Raw genomic sequence first — 25,344 nt, 5'->3', positions numbered from 1 at the left:
GGGTTGATGGTGTAAGTCTAGCTTGAAGAGGGGATGATGTTCAATTCCCTCCATTGATTCCACACTCAGGTAGAACTCTAGGGCTCTCTGAGCTCCCAAAGCCTCACCAGGTATGCTCAGTGCATGCTTGTAGGAGTCCTTAACCTATGCAGGAATTCTACCAAGGAAATATTTATGACCAGTTTGTCCAGTGAAAACCCATGCAATCCTGAATCCAGGTGGATTAGAGACAGGATACACCTGTTGCATATATAAATGGAAATTCTCACTGCATCCTGGGTGGAATGTCAAGAATTCCTCGGCACTGAATGAATAAGTATATTTACACAATCAGTATATTTACACATATTCAGGTGTTTTTTCTGCATACATTTGTTGCCATTGTTCTTCCTAACAAAATGAGAAAGCTTTACCTCAGCACACCAAATGTAGCAGTGCAAACACTATAAAGATTTACTCCCTCTGGATGCCTTGGCAAATCCCAATGGTTGCACACATCAAAGTATCTTGGTATATGACTTATCGCTACAGCACCACTCAAATTAAAGGGTACACACTGCTGTGAATTTACTCCTCTCATCCACAAGGTACACAAACTCCTGATTATCCAACTTCAGTGATCAAAAGAAGACTCAATTCTGAAAAGCTTACCAGTCGAGACGTGCTACCTGGCAGCAAGACAAAAGCTGCCTGCATTGCCCTTGCTAGTGAAGTGATGACAGTTATAAAGCTTACCTGATGTGAGGAAAATCATAACAAATATGTACTTTAATTTCTGTGGATCCCCACCTGTAGATGAATGAGAAAGCTTTCTTTATAATCTTTTTATATCTTTTTCCATACTTGACGTCATGAACTGCAGTGGGCTTCTTACCCAAAGATGGCTGCATCGAGACCATAAAAATGCATAACTTTTGAACATATTTTTAGATTTCGCCAAACTTTCACTGATGTGCTCTACTAGTACTGCTGCATGCACTCTGTGCGTTTATATTAATTTCCCTGGAGCACTTCACACGGAAACTTCGTGTCTGCATGATGTATCAAGGACATGATGTTAACCAAAATGTATGCAGTCATTGATTCCAGGAACAGTGCAGGATCCCAATTAGATACTCAAAGCGATGTAGGCATGTGGTAGATGGATATGGTCAAGCCACATATGGATTCAACAGGAAGTACAGTATACTCCCATTCACAGATTCTGAAGGGAACTCACACTTTTCATGTTTCTGCGGTTTCACAAACACACGAGTATGGCTATGGACACAGAGGGGTCAGTAATAGAACCAGAGCAGTTGTTGTTTTTCTTTTGTTTCTAATTCATATTTGTGAAATCATGAATATTACATTAATGTGTTGGAATGGTTATTAACCTTCTATGTATTTTTGTACTAAGATGTAATTTTCAGGTTCTTTTAAACATGTCCGCATAAACCACTGCTGTGATATTCTTGGCGCGTTTCGTGCAGACGAGGGAATGAACATCGCCCCCTCAAAGCACGAAGGAATATTCAGAGAGAACTCTCGCCGGAGCATTCGATAACATCTCGAGATGTCCGGTTAAAATGGGTGACAAGAGGCAATCATACACTCTCTCACCTCTACACGAGGTGCTTCTCTCGGAAAGCAGGGTGACATGAGTGGGGGACATTGAGGTCACTCTGACGACAAGAATGTGGCCACCAGTAATGTTTCTTCTCGCCTCAGAACTTGCCATAAAGTTACACCCCCCCCCCCACTCCCCCATCTTTGTCTATTGGGGTATAATTTCCCAGTCTCACAGTTTATTTCACCAGGGTAAAAGCACTTCTACTGCACAATAATGTGTGTTATCAAATAGACAGCGCACCGCTGTCAGATGGCATGGACTCTCGCCTCCTAGCAAGTAACTCGGTCTCAAGTTCCATCATCAGTTCTTCGGTCTCTCTCGGTCTGTAGGAGACAATTTGATATCCTGCATTTCGTATCTCCTTCTTCACTCATCTCTTCTGCCATGGGTTCCTTTCTCACTCCTATTTAAAAGGATCGTACCGTTTTGGTTGAGACCTAATTTCAGGTTTCTAACATTTCTTTTTTTGTGAGGTAATGAGAAACCTCTGAGATATGAAAGAGCATGTAATTCTTTGAGGAATTCAACATTTATTTGATGAAAATTAGTTTTGAAATGGCTGAGATATCCAAAAAAGAGTGATTCTAATAAAGTAAATTCTGTGAGGAATTCAATGTTTATTTGATGAAAATTGGTTTTGAAATGGCTGAGATATCAAAAAAAGAAGGCAATTCTAATAAAGTGTGAGACCCACACTTTATTACGATTGCTTTGTTTCACTTTGTTTTTGGATGTTTCAGTCATTCCAAACCTGATTTTCATCAAATAAACTTTTAATTCCACTTAAAATGGTATGCTCTGTACTATATCATAAGTGTTTTCTTGGTATCTCGCAAAAAGTTGAAAGCCCAATTCTCATCTTCACCAATACTGTACCATCCCTTTAAGCTTCAATAAAAGGTAGACATACACTTTTGGAAGTGTTTCAATTTTGCATTGTTGTTAGGTGTGGTTGAGTCATTGGACATTAAGTATTTAAATCTCTTACCATTTTCCACAAAAATTAAAGCTAGAATTTACATTTCTGTAATCCATTCATGGTTTTTAGAAATAGACCTAATAGTTGATAACAGAGGGCAGCCTCACATGGACAAACTTGCAGTGAACAAAGTTTTGAGGAGCATTTTAACTTTTGCATTGTTATCCGCAGTTACTTGTGAGAATTGACACATCTTAAAATATCCAATATTCACAGTGCTAGGAAAGCAGATATTAAACATATATAATTTGTTTGTCATGTTTTATTCCCAAATGTATACTCCACCTTTAAGCCCAGTAGCCAGTCACACACACGCATACTTTGTTGGCAACCATTATATACAATTGTACATTTGTGCTGTTCCAATATGCGAGAAGACAGGGCGGCGCATATCTTGGTGAAACTTTCTATTTTAAGCACTTTTGTAGCTTCATTTCACCTCAGTTTGGTGTCAGACTCCAAGCACTTCACAGTTCACTTTGTGCAGTGAAACCAATCATGTTCTAATGCCTTTTTTTCTATGGGGACTGCCCTTTGTGAGGAGGAGTGTAGAAAATGAAATGTTCAAAGCAAAAGAAAGAAGACTGTTCTTTTTCGTGTCTGTGAAGGAATTACGGTGGGTGCTTTCTTCAAATGTCTTTGACCCTACATGGTGAATGTGCTGCAGTGTTGGGAAACGAATCTAATCGGCTGCAGTCTTTCTCCGCACTGCTCAGGCATGTTTCGCCTGAAAGGGTAGATTATAATCAGCTTTAAAGAGGAGAACATTTGGACAGCATCCTGGCAGCCAATACATGCTTTGCCTCAGTCTGTGATATTCCAGATTGTTTCTGATAACACAACCTACCTTAAAACTTGTTGGTTGTATGAAACATGAAATCTGTTCAGAAAGGCAACAAAAGAAAAACATACTTTGTACTTATGTATTTTAATTACTGTATACACCATATGCTTCTCAGGAATCGGGACAGGCAAGACAATTTCCCAATTCGTTATTTTTGCGATTGAGAACCACAGCAAAAGACACAATTATTTTCCGTTTATTGGAACCAAACTTGATTATTTCTCACCTTGAAGACAATTTGTATTGTATTTGTCCTAAAAGAGGCAGTGTTTTGGTGTGTCATTAACCTCATGATTACCATGCACACACAAAAAATTGAGCCACTGTGCAAAATATGGCATACACAGGGACTCAAAGTTAGCATACTTTCCTTCCTTGACCTCACTGTTTTCCTCATCATACAATACATCAGATGATGCTTGAATTCATGCCCTCCTTCCATTATTCATTCTTCTTGCATTGATTCTGCCTATCTACAGGTTGATTGTTGATTGATAATCAAGTGATGACTTGAAAAGAAGTGCCTCTCATCTTGCCACCTTCTTGTTGTGTATATATAGTGTATCTGTGACTCAGAATACTATTCCTTACACTGTACCTCTGCTCCAGACCAATGTCAGAGGCACAGTGCCTTCAGCTCATCCATCTGTCTGTCCATCGCTCCAGATTCCATCAAATCTCCAAATTCTCAATTCTGACTGTTTTCCCCATATCACATGTAAAGGTAGATCTTGATTATTTGATAAAGCTACTGATTTATTTAATCTTCTCTCCTCTGATTGATCTTCCCATCATGCACCAGGCTGGTCAGAGAGGTTACCAATGTGGACGTCAACATGCGGGTGGGCATCCACACCGGCAAGGTACATTGTGGTGTCCTCGGGATGCGCAAGTGGCAGTTCGACGTCTGGTCGAACGACGTGACACTGGCCAACATCATGGAGGCTGGAGGCATGCCCGGGTAAGTGCAGATTATATTACCCCGAGTGGGATTTGAGAAATATAGAATGTACGTTGGGGGAGGGGAGAAAAGTGTATATTACCCTGAGGGGAGTAAGAAAAATGTGTATATTGCCCTAAGGGGGAAGAGAAATGTGTATATTGCCTGAGCCATTGTATATAATAGACACAATGTGCAACGAAATGACAAGAATACCTGTAAGTATTAAAAGAGAAAGTGAGTTATGCCTGTGAGGCATCGCTTGTGGTCTTTACTTTTGTTTTTCATGTTTAAGTAAAATCTTGAGGTGATCAGTTTTGAGTATAGATGAGCATGATACCTTGCTTGGCATATTTGTTTGGAACAATGCCACTATTCATGCAATAAGGGACCATGCATCACATGGCTTTACACTGAGGCAAATTTCTGATGGTGTTTTCCTGTTTTTTCAAGGGGGTGGGGTACAGTTGTCAAATCTGTTTTTTTGTAGCTTCCATGTTCCAGCTGTGAATTAATGGAATAATGTTTTTATGGAAAGGAGAGGATTTTGCCCCAGCGACCGACTAATAGCTGAAAGTAAGTAAGGGCATTTGCGGAAAAAACAGAAAACAAATTGTCTTATCCTAGCTTCGGGGCAAAAGCCTACCTATGTTACTTATGAGGGCAAGCGCACACTTCGATTTTCAAATCTCCAGGTGATATGAATCAATGATTTTCATGCGCAGGCAAACTTTATTATATTTCACTCACACGATTTTGTAACAAAATAGCCGACGAAAGCATCTCACTCGCGGCTGACACCATTTCCAGCGACCTACTTTTACGAGCTTTCGCACCCAAGAAATGGATTTTATATCGGCACACAAATGTCTTCTCTATCTAGGACGAGGATGTTTCAGTTTTCATCGTGCATGTACATATACTTCCTCTTTTGGGAAGTATGAATGCTGATCCTTCTCATCTTATGTACTGAAAATGACTGAAGCAAGAAATGATGCATGATGGGATGAGAGGCTGTATTTGTTTTATAATTTGCAGTTGATCAGAGGTGCAATAATTCACACGCCTAGGTGGTATTATCCAGGACACATGAGAAGAATGTACAGGATATGAATTGTTCTATGATGCACCAATGAGCACATTTCACAGAGAATAACCAAGTCAGATACGTAGTGCTATCCAGGTGACACAAGATAAGGTTGTATTTATTTCATGGCACATAGGTGAGACAACATCCAATGCCTTGCAAAGTAGACCGTGTTATCAATGTGAAATGAGATGAACGGGAAGGTGCTATTTATTTTATGATACTCAGGTTAGCAGAAAGGCAGTGGTAGAGACATCGTGGTGTTAACAAGTTTACAGGAGATTAATTGGAAGGTATTTATGTTTTGAAACACAGGCGAGCACACTCGAATGTGGATAACAAACTTACAGACTGTGTGTTATCCAGGTGACACAAGATTACTTGAGATGTTGTATTTGTTTTATAATATCCACAAATGAGCAGACTGAGGTGAAATGATTGACGAACTGAGGAAGTGTAGTCCCATTTGCATGAAACAAATTGCAAAGTACAGTATTCATCGCATAATCGGGCATCTGATAATCGGGAACCTCGCTTAAATGACATACGCTTCCCAGAAACATTTCCAATGCATGTTATTTTCACTGGATAATTGGGCTTGGACCTCTGATAAACGGGACAATTTTTCTTCAAGCGATCTTTGATTTTGTTGATATTTTACACAAAAAATCTACCAAAATACCACAACAATATTTCAAAGATTCCCTATCAGTTGTCGTTTACATCGAACTTACAAAGCAAGCTTCGGACTGGTGTGTTTTGACCTCCGTCCATCCAGTACACGTACATGCATAGCCACGAAAGCGCCGTGTATAAGTATCCATGCCATTGCGAAACACATGCTTTCGCGAACATTCTTCTCCCCTACATATAAGCAAAGCCATGTGCAGGGAGAGCTAGAGGGTCGCGCAGAGGGGTAGCGTGGTTGTGTATTCATGTACATGTACAGTACGTCAGTATGCATGTGTGTGTGTGTGTGCACTACATGTACATGTCGTATGCCGTTAGTGTATGGTGAGTGCTCATCGCGAAATCGGGCACCCCGCTTAAAGGGGCCATTTTTGCTACTCCCAACCTGTCCCGATTATGCGATGAATACTGTATTTACAAGGATGCCAGTTTTCAGGCAAAAGTCTGAATTCAGGCCCTGGTAGCATCACAGTTCAGGCCCTTACGTGTGTAAAGTAGCTTCATGTAGACATGTTTCAGCCCCCTCTTTCATCTTAACTGGCATCCTTGCTATTTGTAGTGATACCCAGCAATCAACGGCATTATAATTGACAAATATGTGTGGTATCATTCGGATGACATGAAATTGTGACTTTTCAGCTGGCAGATAGCCAGAAGGTTATCCCTCCAAGCTGAGAGTGGTTGAAATTTATTGATTCCACTGGTAGATATACATACGGCATGAGACAGCAGTGATACCTTATAGCGATGGTCCCAAGAGAGTTAAGTTCAAATGAGTTCACTCTCAGTCTGTGTTCGCACCTTTTTTTTTTCCCCTCCTTTTTTGACAATATGTCTCCATCTCTGACACATTCTTAGCAGGGTAGTGTCAAGTGACCATGATTTTACTCTTTCTCTTTGTAGTCGATCTTGACACTGATTCTCCAGATCATGAAACCACAGACCCATGTGTGCATTGTGAGCACATGCATTGGAGAGAATTTTAACCCACTGAAGACTAGTCCCAAGAAAGTATACGTGGGCAGGTGTCTGGGGGAAATTGCTTCACATTGTGCGATGTTAAGTTTGTGTTGGGGACCACAGAGCGTTTTCACTTTGTTCTTTCTCTATCTACCGACCTGTCTGTCTCTCGCATACTTGCCAACTAGTAAGATTTTATCAGATTCAGTAAGATTTTTTATGTTAGAAATAGCAAAATCAGATTTTCTGTCAGAGAAATCAGATTTTTTAAAAATATTTAGATATACCTTTCATGTGTATCTTCTGAAGATTTGACCGAAAGTAAGATTTTTAACTTCAGTTTGCATATAAAACAAGATTTGTACAATCCACGAGTAAGATATTTCATCTTGAAATGTTGGCAGGTATGCTCTCTGTCCAACTGCAATGTATTTATTTATTTGTCCACTTATATTGTAGCTATGTATCTTTAAAGTATCTTGACATCATCCATCTGTCTAATTATATATTTTCATCAGTCTAGGTCCCTACATATTGGTCAATTTGTCTGCTTTTATAGTCATATACAGAATGTACCCTTCCATTTATCCATATATCTACCTCTTAATCTATGATCCATATATCTCCTTAAGTAATACCTTATCTCTCTTTCTCCCATTCTTCGACACAGACTTCTCCATGCTAATTAAAAACGATATGATGAATGCAGACTCCTACATTCAGCACCGACTCAAATCCCGACCCTGAGTTGTGTGTGTTGTCTTTGCAAACAGATGTATGTTTATATTTTCTGCTGTGGACACCTGACGAACTTGTGTATAACTATAAACAGTAATTGGGTAAATCCAATCAGAGTTAGTCTATAAGTCTGGGTCCGTGAGAGGGAATTGTCGCTGCTGAAGTTGGTACATGAGTTGCAATACATTTAATGGACAATGACCTGTTGCATATTTCTTTATGGGAGTGAATCAGTTTAGTCTGCAATTGCACATGGTATGTCTTGGAATTGTGCATAGCCACCATTTAGGTTATTGCTTAGCGTGTGAAAGGTGCCCTCAATGTTCCAATCAATCCCAGCAATACAAGAGGGGGTAAATTACTAGATTCTGAGATTACAGTGATGTTCTTCATTAGTCAACAGAGGGGGCATGTAGGCCTAACAGTAGTAGAATCTCATATTTTGAAATATCATTGCCCTTGATGGCATCCCAATATTTCCATCAATCTGTGAGTCACTAGAAAATATTAAATTGCTATCTGAAATCATGTGACTATTGAAATGCTATGTTTCATAAGCTAATATAACAGAGATGTGTGCAGTGATTTAAAATCATTGTTTCTACTGTACAGGTTAACTCAGGAACGGAGAGGTAAAAGGACCTTATTCCTAGGAGTTTAGTGCCAAGTCATAGATATGACCTCCAAAGGTCACACTGTGTCCCACACTATTACACAAATCCAATTTCTTCCCCGGTTTGAAATTAAAATTCTTGATGTTAAAGTTACGACACAGTTTTGAGGATGTCTGTTTTGAATTGCTAGAAGAGGCAGTGATGTTTAGTTTTTATCTAATGGGAAATGCAGTTGCGCAAGATATATTTGACAGTGACAGAAAGATGCTAAGACTGAACTACACAGACATAACATCATGGTCCATAAATGAAGTACTGTGAGTCTTGTACACCTGATTGTAACATTTTACAAATCATATTCAATTCAATTCAATTCGATCAAATGACGATCAAATGATTTTATTTCCATATAAAGAAATACAAAGCAATATACATAACACGTACATGAGTACATAATATTTTAAGGAACTTTGAATCACATAAGTTTCAACAAAACATGAATACAATATCATAATGATATCAACTGGGGTTTGGATAAATAAACAAGCAAGCAATACAATCTTATTTTGTAATTCTATATGGAAAAGAGGAATTCACAAAATAAGCATACATGTAGCTTGTAAAATTTGTGAATTACTCTAAAGGGAGGGCATCTCAAGATCCGTCAAGGACCTCCATATATGAAAATTTTTATTTCCTGACATTGGGATATCATATCAATTCGAAATCATTGCAATTTCGCAAGTGATTGAAAAGTGAGAATCACAGCTGTGGAAGGAGATATCCCTTTTCCCAAGAAGGAAGTATTGATTGAGTCAAAAGGGGCCTGAGCTTCAGATTACCTGGCAAAGGCCCCTTATTTTGACTCAATTTTATGCCACTGGCTCACTATTATTGCATGTGCAGTTTCTGCAGCTTTTTCTTCTTCTTTTTTTTTTAATGCAAGAAGGAAGTATGTCTAATTCCAGCCTTGAATAAATGTGTCAAACATTGTTGTGTTCGCGGAGGTAGTAGTTACGCATGTTGTGATGTATAATGGGCATCACTCATCTTGTGAAATTTGCGGAAATACAACCGCTGCATATACATGTATGACATGTACATTAGAATAGTATCAACATATAAACTGACCATCACATTTTTTGTTGGTTCCGTGATTGAACAGTATATGGCTTTGTGGGACTATGCGTAGATGGTTAAAGCTACAACACTGAATGTGTGATTACATACATGTACATGATGTTTGTCTTCAGCAAATTTTTGTGGGATTTTCTTGCATATATCCAAGTGTTCTGTTGATATTTTGTTTATTGCACAAGTTTTCCATCCACTGTCAAAGAGGGAAGATATGTGTGTGCACCATCTACATAAAAATCAGAGCTGTCAGAACAAAGGCAGGGTCTTTCCCAGGGAGGAGACTGTTTCTGAGAATGGTTAGAGGCAAATGCAATTGGTATCCCCCTTGTTTTCCTGTCCTCGTGAAAAATGTCGGTTTCGCATTTTCTTCTCATCCAGTGATGTGATGGGGTGATATGAAGTGGATTTTATGTCCAAATCTAATTCTCTTCGCATCATACTTCTGACGCAAAGCTGTGCTGATTTTTCCGTGAATTCAATTCAGTCACGGCCGTGGCTTGTTTTTCAGGTAATATGTGCCTGCAATGGATTGTTTATTGCTTACCCACATTGAGTCAGTATGCCAAGGTACACTGTAGTCTTGCATCTGCCTTGTGTGAAACAAGATTTGCACACTTCCCCTTTTTTAGATATAACAAATCTCTACAATGATACAATTTGCGTATCAGTATAGGTGGAAAAAAGAGGCGTAACAACTTGGTTTATGCAGTTGCAGATATCTTCAAGCAGTCAACGTCCTTGCCGACGCAACTCTCACTCTTCCAACAATTTCATCTCCGCTCCTTTTTTTCTTTCTTTCTATTTCTTCTGAAATGCCGTACTACTTTGAAATAATGCATGATATGATTCTAGCCCGAAAAGAACTCTTGGTGAAGTTGCAAACATGCTTGGACTCTCCTCAGAGGAGGTTAGGGATATAGTAAGAGCGTATCTGAATCACAATATCCCCTAGGCTGGATTCTAGAGGCAAGGTGAATGTTTGCATGCATCGAAAGAATTAATAACAGCGTATCTATTTCTAGATGTTTTCTTTGTCTCCTTGCGCCTCATCCTTTCCTGCATTGTGACCTCAGAATTGTTAGCCGGACATCAGAGATATCACTCAAATAGGAGACTGAGAGGATCATGTTACTTGAGAAAGCCCCTTAGCAACTGCCCATGGGCATTACCCTGTTGCCCAAGGTGATTTACATGTGAAGGGGCATTCAAATGTCCATCATTAAATACCTTAAACACTTATATGAACTTTTCTATTAAGCAAATCCCATTAATGCCCTTCTGTCACCCACACAGCACAGAGATGATATTTCATCACAGTAACCCTCAGATTGACAGAGTACTAGTGAGGGATTCTAATATTGAGTTTTGTCTAGGTAATTGCCTTTATAATGGTAAAAGCTTATGTTTCTGTTTGTATTTTTACCCACTGGGATCTCGGTCAGTCTTCTTTAAGATTTCCATGAAAACCTTTTTCCTGTCTCACAATGAAGCAACATTTTCTTATTTCACCCATGATAGCCTTATCCATAAAATTTTCCATCTGGAGCTTTTTTTCCTTGATCTACTTGCTAAAAATGAAAAGGTAATAACTTTTTCTGTCTCAATGCATATATGAAAAAAAAAAATGTCCAAAGCCCTCCGCAGCCTCCGTCCCTTCCTCCTCCCACCCCTGTAGTCCGTCACCTTGATGGGTTATGAAAGGAGATGGTTCATCTTCAATAAATTGGATGTGAAAGACATAATTTACCATTTGCACATGAAACCAAAACCCAGCATTAGTGTTTTGAAATAGTTCTAAAATATGAGTTAGGGATAGAAACAACCAATGTAAAGTTTGAATTGTTATAAACGATGTTAAGTGTTGTTAAATACACAAAATGTGAACAATAGTTATAATAAAAATGTTTCCAGACTAAACCGTGTACAGTTATGATTTATTGAGACAAATACTGATATCTCCTTTTATTTTAGGCTTTATTGCAAAAATTTTATATGGTAGGATGCTTTGTGATACAAAAGACCTACACATATGCATCAAACGTGATATCTGGAAATTTTTTAAATCACTGCTCCCAAAGGTAAACAAGACCTCTTAAAAGCAGGTTCCTGGTACGGTTATTGACCTGAAAGAATTTCGCTGTGGCCTCCTTTAATATTCCACTCCCTTGTGGGTTCATGACCGCTGGAAAGAAATGTGACCCATCGTTATGAAATCTTATTAGAGTTGCAGAACTCTGGTTTTGCAATATTGTTTACTTCGCAATTTTGCGGACTGTCAACTATTGGCTTTCAATTGATGAATGATTTGCAGCACCTTATTCAGATCAACCTACTGTGAAAATTGCGAGAGCTTTGCTAACCGTACTAAGAAAATATGCAATGATAAGCCAGGTTTGAAGCATGGATATGGTCAAATTTGAGGGGGATTATGCTTTTCCATGGAATATGTCATTTGAAAACACCATAGCAGCAGGCTCTACAAAGACCTTCATATTTCAAAACATTCTTCCACTTTGAAATGTGGACAGGAGGTAGCTTCCAAAGATAGCATGCTTTTTCATTAAATATCAAATTTCATGTTTGTCAGCCAAATGACATTTTTTCTCAGCCTAAATTTCTATGACTTTTGTGAGTTATGGTCACGATGGAGAGCACCTGTCAAGAAATAACTGACCAAAACTACAGATGGTCCATGCAGCTGCTGTATGAGAAGGCTTTGTGTCTGTTCGCTTGCCATACCCCCAAGATGCTTGACTCATACGATGACAGCGTGTGAATTTTGCATACTTTGCTCGAAACCAATCGATAATGAATTGATAAAAGAGGCCAATGGCATGAGCAATGTCCTCTTTCAAAATCATGATGCCTTCGATAATACACAGAGTGTGCAGGTTCTCTGCATTACACATGTAGGGTTCTCTAAAGCTCTGAAAGGGTTCTGTATTACACACAAGTGGGTCACTGTGTGGTACAGAAGAGAAGGTCTGTGCAACACACAAGTATTCACTGAATCATATACATGGTGTAGGAGGTTCTCTGTTGTTCACCAGAGGTTCCTGTTGCTCACTAGAGGTTCCTGTTGTACCACACCGGTAGATCTCTGTGTGCAGGTACTGTACGAGCTTAAATTTTCGCGGTGGTTTTATTTTCGCGAATTTCGCGAATCGCCTGTGAATCGCAAAAATAACAACATGCGAAAAAAACAACGCGCAAATAAGTAAGTTCAGTTAGACCCTCGCAACCGCAAAATTAACAACACGCGAAAATGTCCTCGAAGGACCAATTCGCGAAAATATCTGTACGCGAAAATTTCAGCTTGTACAGTACTCAATGTGTTCTTATTGATGGATTACAAAATGTGCACTGTGTTGCACTCAAGTATTTACTGAATCACAAAATGTGAACTTCTTTTATGATTGGAGATTCTCCAACATATACAGGTGGTCCTTCAAATGCAATCTTGCTATGAGTTCTCTTTTGGCTTAATGGAGGTTTTATCTGTTTATTTTGGGTTTATCTGTAACGCACATAGGACTTTCTTTGTGGGGCTCACTGGTTCTCGCCGGCATACAGGAGGCTTGTCTGTGTTACCAACAGGAATTCATGGAATCTTTGCATAGGAAGTTCCATATAGTTGACTGTAGGTTCCTATAGCACACAGGTGGTTTTCAATGTGGTACGCGATGAGTTCCCTTTGGCTCCCAAGAGGTACTCATTTGCACACGTACACATAGTTCTCAATGTGGCATGCACTGGGTTCTCCTTGGCACACAGACAGCTCTTAGTGTGGCACATAGTGGGTTCTATCTGGCTCCCTGGAGGTTCTCTTGTGCATGTAGACAGTTCTCAGTGTGGCACATAGTGGGTTCTTTCTGGCTCCCTGGAGGCTCTCTTGTGCATGCAGACAGTTCTCAGTGTGGCATGTAGTGGGTTCTATCTGGCTACCTGGAGGTTCTCTTGTGCATGCATACAGTTCTCAGTGTGGCACATAGTGGGTTCTATCAGGCTCCCTGGAGGTTTTCATAGGCACACAGACAGCTCTGAGTGTGGCACATAGTGGGTTCTCTCTGGCTCCCTGGAGGCTTGTGCATGCAGACAGTTCTCAGTGTGGCACATAGTGGGTTCTCTCTGGCACTGTGAAGATTCTCTTAAGCATACAGGTGACTGTCAGTGTGGCACACAGTAGGTTCTCTCTGGCTCCCTGGAGGTTCTCATAGGCACACAGACAGCTCTCAGTGTGGCACACAGTAGGTTCTCTCTGGCTCCCTGGAGGTTCCCTTGTGCATGTAGACAGCTCTCAATGTGGCACATAATGGGTTCTATCAGGCTCCCTGGAGGTTCCCTTGTGCATGCAGACAACTCTCAGTGTGGCACACAGTAGGTTCTCTCTGGCTCCCTGGAGGTTCCCTTGTGCATGTAGACAGCTCTCAGTGTGGCACATAGTGGGTTCTATCTGGCTCCCTGGAGGTTCCCTTGTGCATGCAGACAGTTCTCAGTGTGGCACATAGTAGGTTCTCTGGCTCCCTGGGGGTTCTCTTGTGCATGCAGACAACTCTCAGTGTGGCACACAGTAGGTTCTGTCTGGCTCCCTGGGGGTTCTCTTGTGCATGCACACAGCTCTCATCAATGTGGCACATAGTGGGTTCTATCTCCAAACTGCCACCTTGTTGTTTGGCATTTTCAGCCAAAAACTTAAAAGAAAGGTATTTTTCCACTAGATATCCTGATAATTTGTTGATGAACACTGTTGTTGTGGAGATGATGAAACGTACTTTATCATATCTTCATTTTATTAGTATTGTAAGATGTGCAATTACTCTCTTCCTTCAGTATTATGTGAAAAAAACCTTGCAGTAGTGATTTGGTTCTGTATTGCTTTGCACATTGCTGTAAGCAGTCTTAAGCAGCTTTCCTGAGATCCAGAACAGTTAATTTGAAAATGAAAAATGTCGAAGTCGAGGTCCATTTCCAATTCCTCTGAACGTATCACAAATTTGTCCAACGGAACAGGGATGGTGTCGCTACATGCATTACATTGTATGAGGATTAGTTAAGTACCTTTAGCATAATCGATTATGATATATAACATCTATTGCCGTGTTTTCGTCTACTGCAAGGTGATTCACTATTACCATATTGTTATTTCACAAATCAAATTTGACTCAGCGTTGCTCCAGTGTGCTTTGCACAATGTAGCATGCACTGTTAGTTTGCTTAGAAATTCAAACTAATGCCATTTTTCCATCATGTCCTGCCATGGACTAGAGCTCTCCTTCGTTATCGATTCAATATCATGTTCTACCCTCATATATATTCCAGTCATGAATTTCATCCAACATTAGCCATCCCTGAGTAGTTGTCATCTTTTTTTTTCATTCTGTTGGTTTTTTATGCACATCCGCTGTGATTTTGTCATTTTTGACTCGTCCCACTTTCCTTGCATGGGCACCTTCCCCACAGACTTCACATATTGCCAGAAATAGATTTCTGTTTTGCTAGAAATGAAAGTTATTCAAAATCAAATCATGATCGTGAGTCGTTGCATGAAACACTACGTCTCGATGCTATTATCTTTTGTAAGAGTGACATTTGTTGAGTACCATGCAAGCAAGAAAAAAACATTTTCATACCAATGCCAGTTTGCGCAACAGTGTAACACTTGTACACAGACATATGGCCCACCTCTTGTTTACCTGTGACCGCCTTTCTCTTACCACCGCCCTACATCAATCTCTTGGTCCTTAGTGTCTGTCTTTCTTTCTTTCCCTCTCTCTCTAATATTTCTCTCTCTCTCTCCCTCTCTTTCTCTCTCTCTCTGTCATATCTCTATCATCTCTCTCTTTTTCTTTCCCTCACCCCCCCCCCTTATGCTGTGTTTTACTTTATCTCTATCTCTCCTTAAAAATCATGGTCTTTACTGTGTCCTGTTGACCAGTGCACGTGTTTGAACACACAACCTGTCTGTCTCTCTACCTGTCTATATTTTGCCCTTTAACTTGCTCTTCATATCATACACAGAGACATGATACACAAACACAGACTCGCATATAAAAAACACATGAACAATAACACTGACATTAACACTAACACGCATACAAACACAAATCCAACACAAATGCACACATACACACACATTTACAGACTTCCAAACATGGACCCTTCTACCAAGAAATGAATGAATGTTCATTGAATCTTTGTGTTTTCCACTAATATTGATTGGAAGAGATTAACAGCTCTAAAATTCTATTGGACATTGTGTTTTATAGCATTCCTAGACTTAGTGTGTAAGGTACGGTATGCAACGTAGACAGACAAAACTCTCAAATACATGTATACAAATAGCCACATAATATTGATTTCCTTAAATTTTCCTTCTGTCAGTATAATATGCCCACATCAAAACAGAAACTACCCTGTGTTAAGCATTCATTTCCATTTAGATTGTACTGGATATGATTTCATAATGGACTTGCTTGTAACCTGAATATTACCTTTCCTCTATGCATTTCAATGTCCTTCGAACAAAATATGCAATGAAAGTATATGGGTACATCTTATGGAAAGATATTGACTAGCAGCAGATAGTTTTTCATGCTAGATAATGTTCAGACCACAGGGTCTGAAGAGCTGATTTTGGAAATACCACAGGAGTGGAGTGACATGTGATCTACATAACGTGACATTTAAAACTGCAGGAGTAGCTCATCTGAAAACATTGTATGATGGTGGTTTTCTGCTGGAATTGCAATTTGTTTTGTTGGAAATAAAGTGATTTCATGTCAGTATCATGGGAATTTTGCCATTAGCTTGAGGACAGGATTGTGATTTGCCATGAATAGATGACTGACAAGTGTGAGGATGCAAGAAAAATATGTTTGCCATATCAAATTTGAAACTAGAATCTCTTCCAATTTCAAGCGTTATTTCATTTTTCGACAAAGACATTTAGACATCACTTTTTTGGTAACAGAAAAATAAGATGCATAAAACTATGTGAGATGAAAAGAGTGTACAATAATTGTAGAACCTTACGATAATCATACATTGTCATATGAAAACTGAAGTAATAAGAGGGAAGTAAAAGTACCATATGCAAAATTTGAAAAATGGAGGGACCCACTAAAAAGACCAAAGCTTGTAGGATGTGGGCCCCTCTGAAGAAAAACATCTATCGAAAGCGCAGAAAAAAAGTCTGGAAGCCCATTAGAAAGACAGAGCAACAAACAGAAACATATACACACAGGTAAATATGAAACAGGACTGAGATAGGAGTAACACTACAAGGGAGAATTGACTGTGAGACAAGACAAGATGAGACAAAACTATTAAACATAACAATAGGAGAACAGAACAGACAAGAACATTCAGCAGAGATGGCCATCTCGTCAGAAGCAGGGATGGATCCAGGAATTCCATAGAGGGGTGGTACCTTTACAAAATTAAAGGGGGGGCACGTGCCCCCCCCCCCCCAAAAAAAAAAAAATCCTTTTTATTTCTTTTGTTTGAAAAATAAAAAATAAAGAGGGGACTTGTGCCTCTTATGCCCCCCTCTGGATCTGCCACTAAGAAGTGTTTAAAAAAAAAAGACAAAGTATAGATTTTTCAGGTGCACTGTAAATTCAGTTGAAGAGGTAAATAAAAAAAAAAAAAAAAACAATATATATGCCAAAGCATTTAGGTGACTGTGTCCCTACTGGGCAACATATGAGAATGTTCTTCACCACAGGGCAATATTATTCACATGGCTGGCAGCTGTGAAGTCAACTCTTGTGAATATTGGACACCAAAATGTACGGTGTAAACTTTGCTTGTCAATAGAAAACATTAGAGCGAAGAGGACCTAGCCCTTTGCTTCCAGCTACAAAGAGAAGTATATTAAAGCAATATGTGTGAGATGTGTGAGTATAATTATATCAAAATATGGGCTATTTAGGAAAGTACAATATTGTACTGCAAGAAGCACAATAGCAACTAACTATATCTTATCCTGTTTAAATGCCCTTTGCTTTTAGCTACAAGGTATTTGTTGTAAAAAGCAATGTGATATGCGTGAGATGTGTAAGTATGATTATATCATAATATTGGCTAATTAGGAAAATAGAATATTACAAAGTTGTATACTGCAACAAGCAGAATAGCAAGGAACTAATATGTTATCCTGTTTAAATGCATGATTGTATTACTAACATACTGTTATTGATGCACACACTTGCATTTCTCTTCTTGAATAAAAAACCACTTGAATAAACACTTATTTATAATGTAGTGTAGCTGCTGCATGGATAGATTCTTACATCCTTTCAAATGCATTTTGATGCTTCTTAGACTTTGATAATAGTACCTTTAGATTTTTACAAAAGGGTAAGATCAAAAGATCAGATAAATGTGGACAAGGGGCTGTATAGATATATGTGAAGCAGGCAGATGTCATTCATGTTTGTTTGAGGGTTTTTTATTTTGTTTTGGTTTGGGGTTTTTTTTTGCCAGCCACTATTTTCTTGACATCAAAAAATGGCTCATAATGTATTAAAGGAGATCAAATTGTACTGCCACAACAAAAAAATTCAGTCCTCTTGTTTCTGAGATATTTTACAAAGATTTTGGAGTCACCTTGTGTTCATATCTCCTTGTCAGGAATCATCCAAACCGAAATGAATTCAAATGGCTTCCATGTATGATTCATAAAGAAGGATTTCAGTCCCTCCCTCGTATACTGTAGTCCAAGGAAAGCATGGAAGGAGTAATTGAATCCTCGCGACCTCGATGTTTTATGAATTAGAATTTGATCATGTCGGTTCTTTTACTCGCGGAGGAACCCACCAGCCGGTCCATGAATGTGTAATTCCCAGGTTTTGCTGGCCGCGTGCAGGTATCTTCCATGTTCTGCTTTGTTTTGTTTCTTTTTACCAGAACTTTATGAAGAGCAGCAGAAAAAAAAAAAATTCTTTCTGCTCTCCCCAAGGGAATGTGAAATTTTGGGAGTTGTGAGTTTCTCGGGCAGGGAATCTGTGGAATTTGAGGAGGAAAATGCAAAATTTCTGATTTTGCAAGCAGACGTCAGTTTAATCACCGAATCAGCATATGTTCCACATGCCATATATATTTTATATTGCCAAAGATTGTTCATGTCTTTTAAGTAAACATTTAGACTCCTTGACAATGGAAAGAGTAGTGAGCCTTTTTTTTAATCTTTTATGTGAATACTGATTTAAATGAGAGAGTAGAGAGGAGTATACAGTTTGTAAGCCTTTTGATGGCAACAGTATCTTTCATTCTATGTATATTGTATTTCATGTGATTCACAGTATAAAGAAAAGATACCTGGGGCAATACATTCATGCATACAATCATGCGTGTGACTCACATGCACACTCATACACAATAAATGGGAACATTCAAATATGTCTCGTGGATGTGGACCATTTTGTTTCTGTCACAGTAATAGAATGCTCAAAACTACTTTTCCGGCACACTATTCATTGATTTCCTCAAGAAAACTGCCCAGAGAAATGGGGCTCGCATTGGATGGTCACTTTCTTGAAACCGGCCCCCCTGTACCCTGCCGCCTCTGTCCATCAGCCGCCAAGTTGCCGGGGAGAGGGGAAAAGGAAAAGCGCAGGAGGTCAAAGCCACCTGGCGTCCCAGCTGCAGTGCGTGCGTGTCAGGTTCTGGGACAGCTCGGGGATTATTGACAGAGAATTGTCCGTCAAACAAAACAAGTCACACATCTCTATCCTGCCAGCCCAGCGAAATCCCAGGTTGCAGTCTCCGCGTAAACAGTATGCTTATAGCGCTGTCAAGCTTTCCCGCGTTGACAGGTTTCGTCGAGGCTTCGCTATTGCCCGCTGGGTAATTGAATTTGTGGTGGCCATCAAAACTTTGCACTATTTTGACATGTGCTATAACTGTGATGAAACTGCTGGGTAGATTTTTAGCCCCTTTCATATTTGTTTACAGTGTTGTTTTTAGAATGCAGCTCCTTGTTGGAATATCATTTGCACTGTTATTGCCAACCTATCCTTCCCTAGTTATTTCAAGATGATGGAGATGTTGACGTTGCGCACTTTCGTTGTCAATCATCAGTCTTTTAGTAACTCTGCATCATCAGAATTTTGGAGTGGGCAATTAAGATAATCACTGTATTATTGGGAACTAGATTTATCCATTATTTGGACACTGCAAGGTGCGTGGAAATCTCAAGAGATGCATTAAGGTTTCCTGCTTTGCTCCTATAATCTCTTCTTACCAAGAACTGTAGGTACTGTCGACAGCAAAATAAAATCTGATACAAAAGAGTGGTTTCACATGACTCGTAACTAGCAAGCCAAAAAAAGAGGGAAAACAAATTTTATAGTGAGTGGTCTTCAAGTACAAACACAACCAGCTTTTGGAAGAATTTTTGGGTTTAATGTTTTGGGGGGCGGGGGGGGGGGGCTTGATAGAAAGTTATAAGTGCCTTTTTAAACAAATTAAAGTATTCAAATTGTAATAATGCCTTAATAGTCCCTCTAAAAGATTACTGTACCCTTAAACATGTAGATAAAGGAGCTATATTTTGTGAAAATAGACCATTTTAGTAATGTATTCAAATTTTATGAGTGTTGATCACAGAAGTTGCCCTAGACAACCCAAAGGCTGCCAGTGGCTTGCACTATCTAGCAACAGTTGAGTGAATTCCTGGCGTAGAAACTTGACTAGTTAGCCCGTTGAAGACGAGTCCCGAGTATACTCAGGCAATCATCTATGGAAAATGCGTGTTGTAGCAAATCAACCTGTCCTCAACAGGTTAATTGGAAGGAACAGTTGAATGAAATGCTTAGTTACTAGACTGTAGGAAAAGAAATATCCATTGATAGTAATTCATGCATTACAGAAACAGTATATTGGTAGTGATGCACTATATGCGTAGCACTGAAATGATATACAAAACTGCTTTTGTGCCATGAGGTCAACATCCTATCTCTGCTCACTTCACAAAGGGGCAGCCCCTCAGAGTTGCCAATCTGCAAGATGATCGGTCAGGAGGCATGCGTGCTCGTTCATGCCGCGGCCGGCGAATCAAGGTGTCGGCATGAATTTTTCACGTGGGGGGAAGGTGGCGCCTGGCCGGTGAAACCGGAGTCCTCTGCCGAGGCTTGTGTTTCCCCTCCGCCATGGCAGATGGCCTGAAATCGGGTATGGCTGAGAGCTGCCGAACCCTCCCCTCCTCATTCCCCCTCCCCTTCCCCCTCCTCTTTTCTGCCACACCTTCTCTTTCTCCCTTCTCATTCCCTAGATCTCAACTTGCGACGAGACAAATCCGTAAATCTTCCCGCCTTTGAAGTTTTTCCTTCTGTCTTTCGGAGGGTCCTCTGATTGTTTGGGCTGGCAATGCAAAACTGTCACTTGAAAGTGACTACATGTAGGACAGCGAAAGAGTTGATATCCGCTCCAGTTTTGAGGATAAATATGATGTACTGGCATGTCTGCAACTTACTGTGCATGATGCAATGATGACTCTTTTAACCTGTTCAGAACGAGTCCCAAGTATACTCTGGCAGGTGTCTATGGGAAATGGGTGTTGTAGCAAAATCATCCTGTCCTCAATGGGTCAGTAGCAACACTCTGGTTTTGAATGTAGTGGACAGTCTTGTTTTTTCCTCTGTAAGTCATTACCAGTATTTCAGTTCGTCATGTTGATCTCACTCTCATTAACCTTAATTGGGACTGATTACCATAACAGCTTTGAGAATAGATCTGACCATTTTCATGGATTCACGTGTGAATGATGATGTTTCACAACATTTGCAGATGGCCTGGGGTAGATGACTCATATTTGTCATTGTTTGAAAGGTTTTTAACCCCTTCTGTATTTTCATCGAAGTGATACCATTTGTCTCTCTGTCATTTGTCATTTTGTGAGTGTGTGGTAAGAGAGAAAGTATGAATTACTTTTGATAACTGTTGCTTTTATAAAACCAGTAATGTATCAGAGACTCCAACTGCAAGTACCTTCTGATCTAGAGATTCTTCCACCTAACACCCCTAGCAAACTGGAGACTCCAACTTGATGTGCGCAAAGTGCGAAGTCCCTTGCTGCTGGGGTCCAGGGCCTGCTTAAGGGCCCTGGAAGCTCTAGGGATCTACAATGTAGATGCTCTCTAGTGCTATCTCAGACTCATTTTTCAACATTCGATGGCACTAAGTAAGTAATAATGTAATTCAGTGACTCAAATCATAGGTGAAGCAGGAAGATCTCCCGTTGAAAGTGGGAGAGTTGGAGTCTCTGATGTAAAGAACCAACAGGGTCCCCTCACCCAATCAACAAAATGCTGCAAGCTTTACAAATGTCACTTGGGCCCTGTTGCATAGAAAGATACAATCAAACATAAGTCAGAAAATCAAACTTAATTAAGTGTAAACTTCTTTGGAAAAAAAAAAATGCCTGAATCATTTTTACATTCCGAGCTGGTGGTTAGTAAATCTACCTCTTCTCTTCCTCTTCTGTTGTGTAGGCGGGTCCACATCACCAAGGCAACGCTCAAGTTTCTCAACGGGGACTACGAGGTGGAGGCGGGGAATGGCCAGGAAAGGAACACATACCTCAGAGATCACAACATTGACACTTTTCTCATCGTTCCCAAGAACAACCGAAAGGTAGGGGGTCAGTTAAAATGGATGATATCTTTTGTTCTTCTTCTTCCTTTTCTTATTCTTTATTTCATTTGTGTGTGTGTGTGGGTGTGTGTGTGTGTGTTATTTGTCCTCAGGACCTGTTGTCTCATTTGCAACAGGGCCCCATTTCATAAAAGATGTTAGGATGTCAACGCTTGCTGGAATGACAACTTCCCAAAGCAACAGCCAATCAGGAAGCTGCATTTGTGTTGTTACCATGACAATTGCCATTCCAGCAAGAGTTGTTATCATATCAACTTTTTATGAAATGGGGCCTAGACTGCCATAGGAAGTGTTTTTGTGTGTGTTTTTTTGTGTTTTTGTGTTGTTGTTTTTTTTACAGTTTAAAAATCTGACACATCATCCATCATGGCACTCACAGCCTGTCACATGTGCCCATCCCATCCCACGGGGTTGTCTCACATCCATCCCGTTTTATCCACGGTGGCCTGAAACGGGATTGCGGTGGCCACTGGGAACATGATGAAAACGCAGCATAAATTTTTTTTTGACTCTCCTTCATACTGTCTCCCCAGACTACAGTATCAAAGCTGTAGTGCTGATATCGATTTCCCTTCTAATCTAAATAACAGAAAACAGTGTCCCAAAAAAAATGGATAAACAAAGCCAATAATAGTTCTTGTTGTGGTTAGCACTCGTAAGAAAATCAAGTCTTGTTTTGAATTATTCATTTAGTTCTGCACCTATTGTACTCACACCTTTTTGAGGACGTGTGACAGTTTTGCGAAGGTCCAAAACCTTTGCAGGAAGTTGTTGTTGCTGAAAACCACCAGCCACAGATATGAATAAGTAGGACGAGCATTTAGGAGGGCAAGGTTTTTGTTGTAGCTGAAAGTATCCTTGCCGATGAAGGATTCTCAAAATTTTGCAGTCAATGTGTGGTGTCTTTATTTGTGTGTGTCCTTTTGAAAAAAATATGAACAATTATTGACATCTGCTTTCCTGTTATTGTGGGAAAAGGCAAACTTGTTGCTGTCTGTTCTTTTCTGAAGATTTCTGATAACTAAACTGGGGTAGAAGGTTTACCTCATTTCATGTGTGTCCTTTTCATAATTACATTTGTCTTTTACCCTCACTGCTTGAACCTGTGTTTTTTTTTAATTGGCTTTTTTTATTTGGTGCCTTCACAGTGCAAAGCATCAGCATGGAACGCCTTTTTTTGTCTGTCAATATCTTAATGTGTTTTCCATCAATACATATCCTCTATATAATTATGATTTTAAAAAAAATCATGTTTGTTTTTTATTATAGCATGATTTATTTTACATATTTTTCTCTTTTTTTTTCTTTTTTTTTTGTATGTGTTTGTGTTTGTGATGTAATGTATTTTGTAAGGCAGCTCACCACAAGCTTTGCTTTTTTGAGGTACTGCCTTCCTGTACAATAATTTCATGCATGTGATTTCCTACATGGAAAAAAGGATGGAAAATAAATGTTATACAAACTTGTATGACACCATTTCACCAACTCTCAGTCAACTGTTATTGGTTTGCTCTTCCTTTCTCCTCTTTACAACCTACTATGTATCAAGACACAGAAACCACATCTCTGTGGATTGACCCTGTATCTTTTCTTCTTTTTTTTTCTGTAATTTGTCTTATTCAGTAAAAGTATTTCTAACAACGTAGTTAAAACTTCCCTCTCATTTTTGCTGTGTTTTAGTCATAGAATGTATTTGTTCATTTGGCTTGTAAAACTATAAAAAAACATCTACATTACTAGATTCATACTGCATCTTAAAATTGGCAATATATTGAAGAAAAAAAAATCTGGTTTTGGCATGTTTAGTGAATCTCACCATTTCAATTTAGTGCAGCCATTAAATGAAATATACAGTAAAACTCACAGTGTTGTCAGTTTAATGAGGCCAGACGATAGTATTTGTTTGCCCACAGAATTATCCAAAGACTTGATTACTTAATTCCAAGGTATATATGCAGGGTTTTTGTTTGTTTGTTTGTTTTTATTCATCAAGTGTGTATTTTGTGTTTGAAGTGCTATCTGCACATGTTGGAACATGTGTTGCAAAATGTGCAGAGATCTTTGTGCTGTGGAATTGACTTGTAGGGCTTCCCCTCAGAGGTACATGTAAGTTTTCTCTTTTTGTTCTGACTGTTCGAAATCAGAGTACCATGAGGTCGCCCATCACGTCCAACGGGGAACACAGAGGGCGCTCTTCGTCGGTGGTGCAGCTCCAGGGCTGGGGGGCTGAGAAGCCCTTCTCGTCCATCATGACAGGGAAGGAGTCGAAGGAAATGAGGACGCTGGGACACTACGAGAAGACCGGCAAATCGGCCCGCGTCACCAACATCGAAAATAAGTGAGTCACTTGTGTTTTGGAAGCGTTTAAAGCAAAATTCTGCCCAGCGAGAAGTGACCTTCCCCACCTTCGATGGAGTTAATTAGGGTGATTGCTGCGCCCCCATCAACCATTGAGCAGCAAACAAAAGGAGGAGGTGATGTAGGTTAATTGGGTCAGACTACCAGGGGCTGACCAATTTCCCTACCCCAACACTTCTGGCACAGATTTTTTGTTTGTCAAAGGGGTTCCTCCTAGATGGAGTATTTGCCTTTTCACAGCTGTTGAAGTCACAGGTACTGAAAATGGCAATTCTGGATGCAAAGTTAGTTAATTTTGTGAATTGTAAAGTCTTGATGTTTTGTCCTGATTAAGAGTAGTTATGTAGAGAAACTTAAGAAAACTTAAGTTTTGTGGACAAAAATGAATGGATGTTAGAACCAAAATTTCGACAACTTAATACTTTGTAGCTACAATCCAATGCCAGTGGTAGCAAGAAATAATTGTTTGTTTCCACACACACAAACAGACACAGTCATACATAGAAAAGTTGATACTTAGCAGCTACTCTTCAGTGGGGTGTGAATACTTTCTTTTCGTCCATTGTTTTATCTTCATGATAAAAAGTATGTGAAATGTAAGACAGGGCTCCACACTAACTTTTATTTTTGGTGGCCCAAAGGCAAACATCCTGCCTTTTTTGGTGGCCCGATCAGGCCATCAAATTCTTCATTTCTGAAATTTTGGTGGCCCGACTTGCATTTTTGGT

General features: G+C 39.6%; 1 protein-coding gene across 1 annotated transcript in view; it reads left to right on the top strand.

Annotated features, from left to right (window-relative positions):
- The window catches only part of LOC140244098 (adenylate cyclase type 5-like), a 170,306-nt gene that overhangs the window by 131,648 nt on the left and 13,314 nt on the right, over positions 1-25,344 (top strand). Inside the window, exons 6-8 of the mRNA XM_072323745.1 lie at positions 4,238-4,396; positions 22,096-22,237; positions 24,403-24,596. Of these exons, the coding sequence (XP_072179846.1) occupies positions 4,238-4,396; positions 22,096-22,237; positions 24,403-24,596 (495 nt within the window). The remainder of the gene's footprint in view (positions 1-4,237; positions 4,397-22,095; positions 22,238-24,402; positions 24,597-25,344) is intronic.

The sequence above is a fragment of the Diadema setosum genome, chromosome 20 (assembly GCF_964275005.1).
Source record: "Diadema setosum chromosome 20, eeDiaSeto1, whole genome shotgun sequence".
NCBI classification, from domain to species: Eukaryota; Metazoa; Echinodermata; class Echinoidea; order Diadematoida; family Diadematidae; genus Diadema; species Diadema setosum.
The sequence above is the reverse complement of the archived record's forward strand: the minus strand, read 5'-3'. Positions and strand labels throughout refer to the sequence as shown.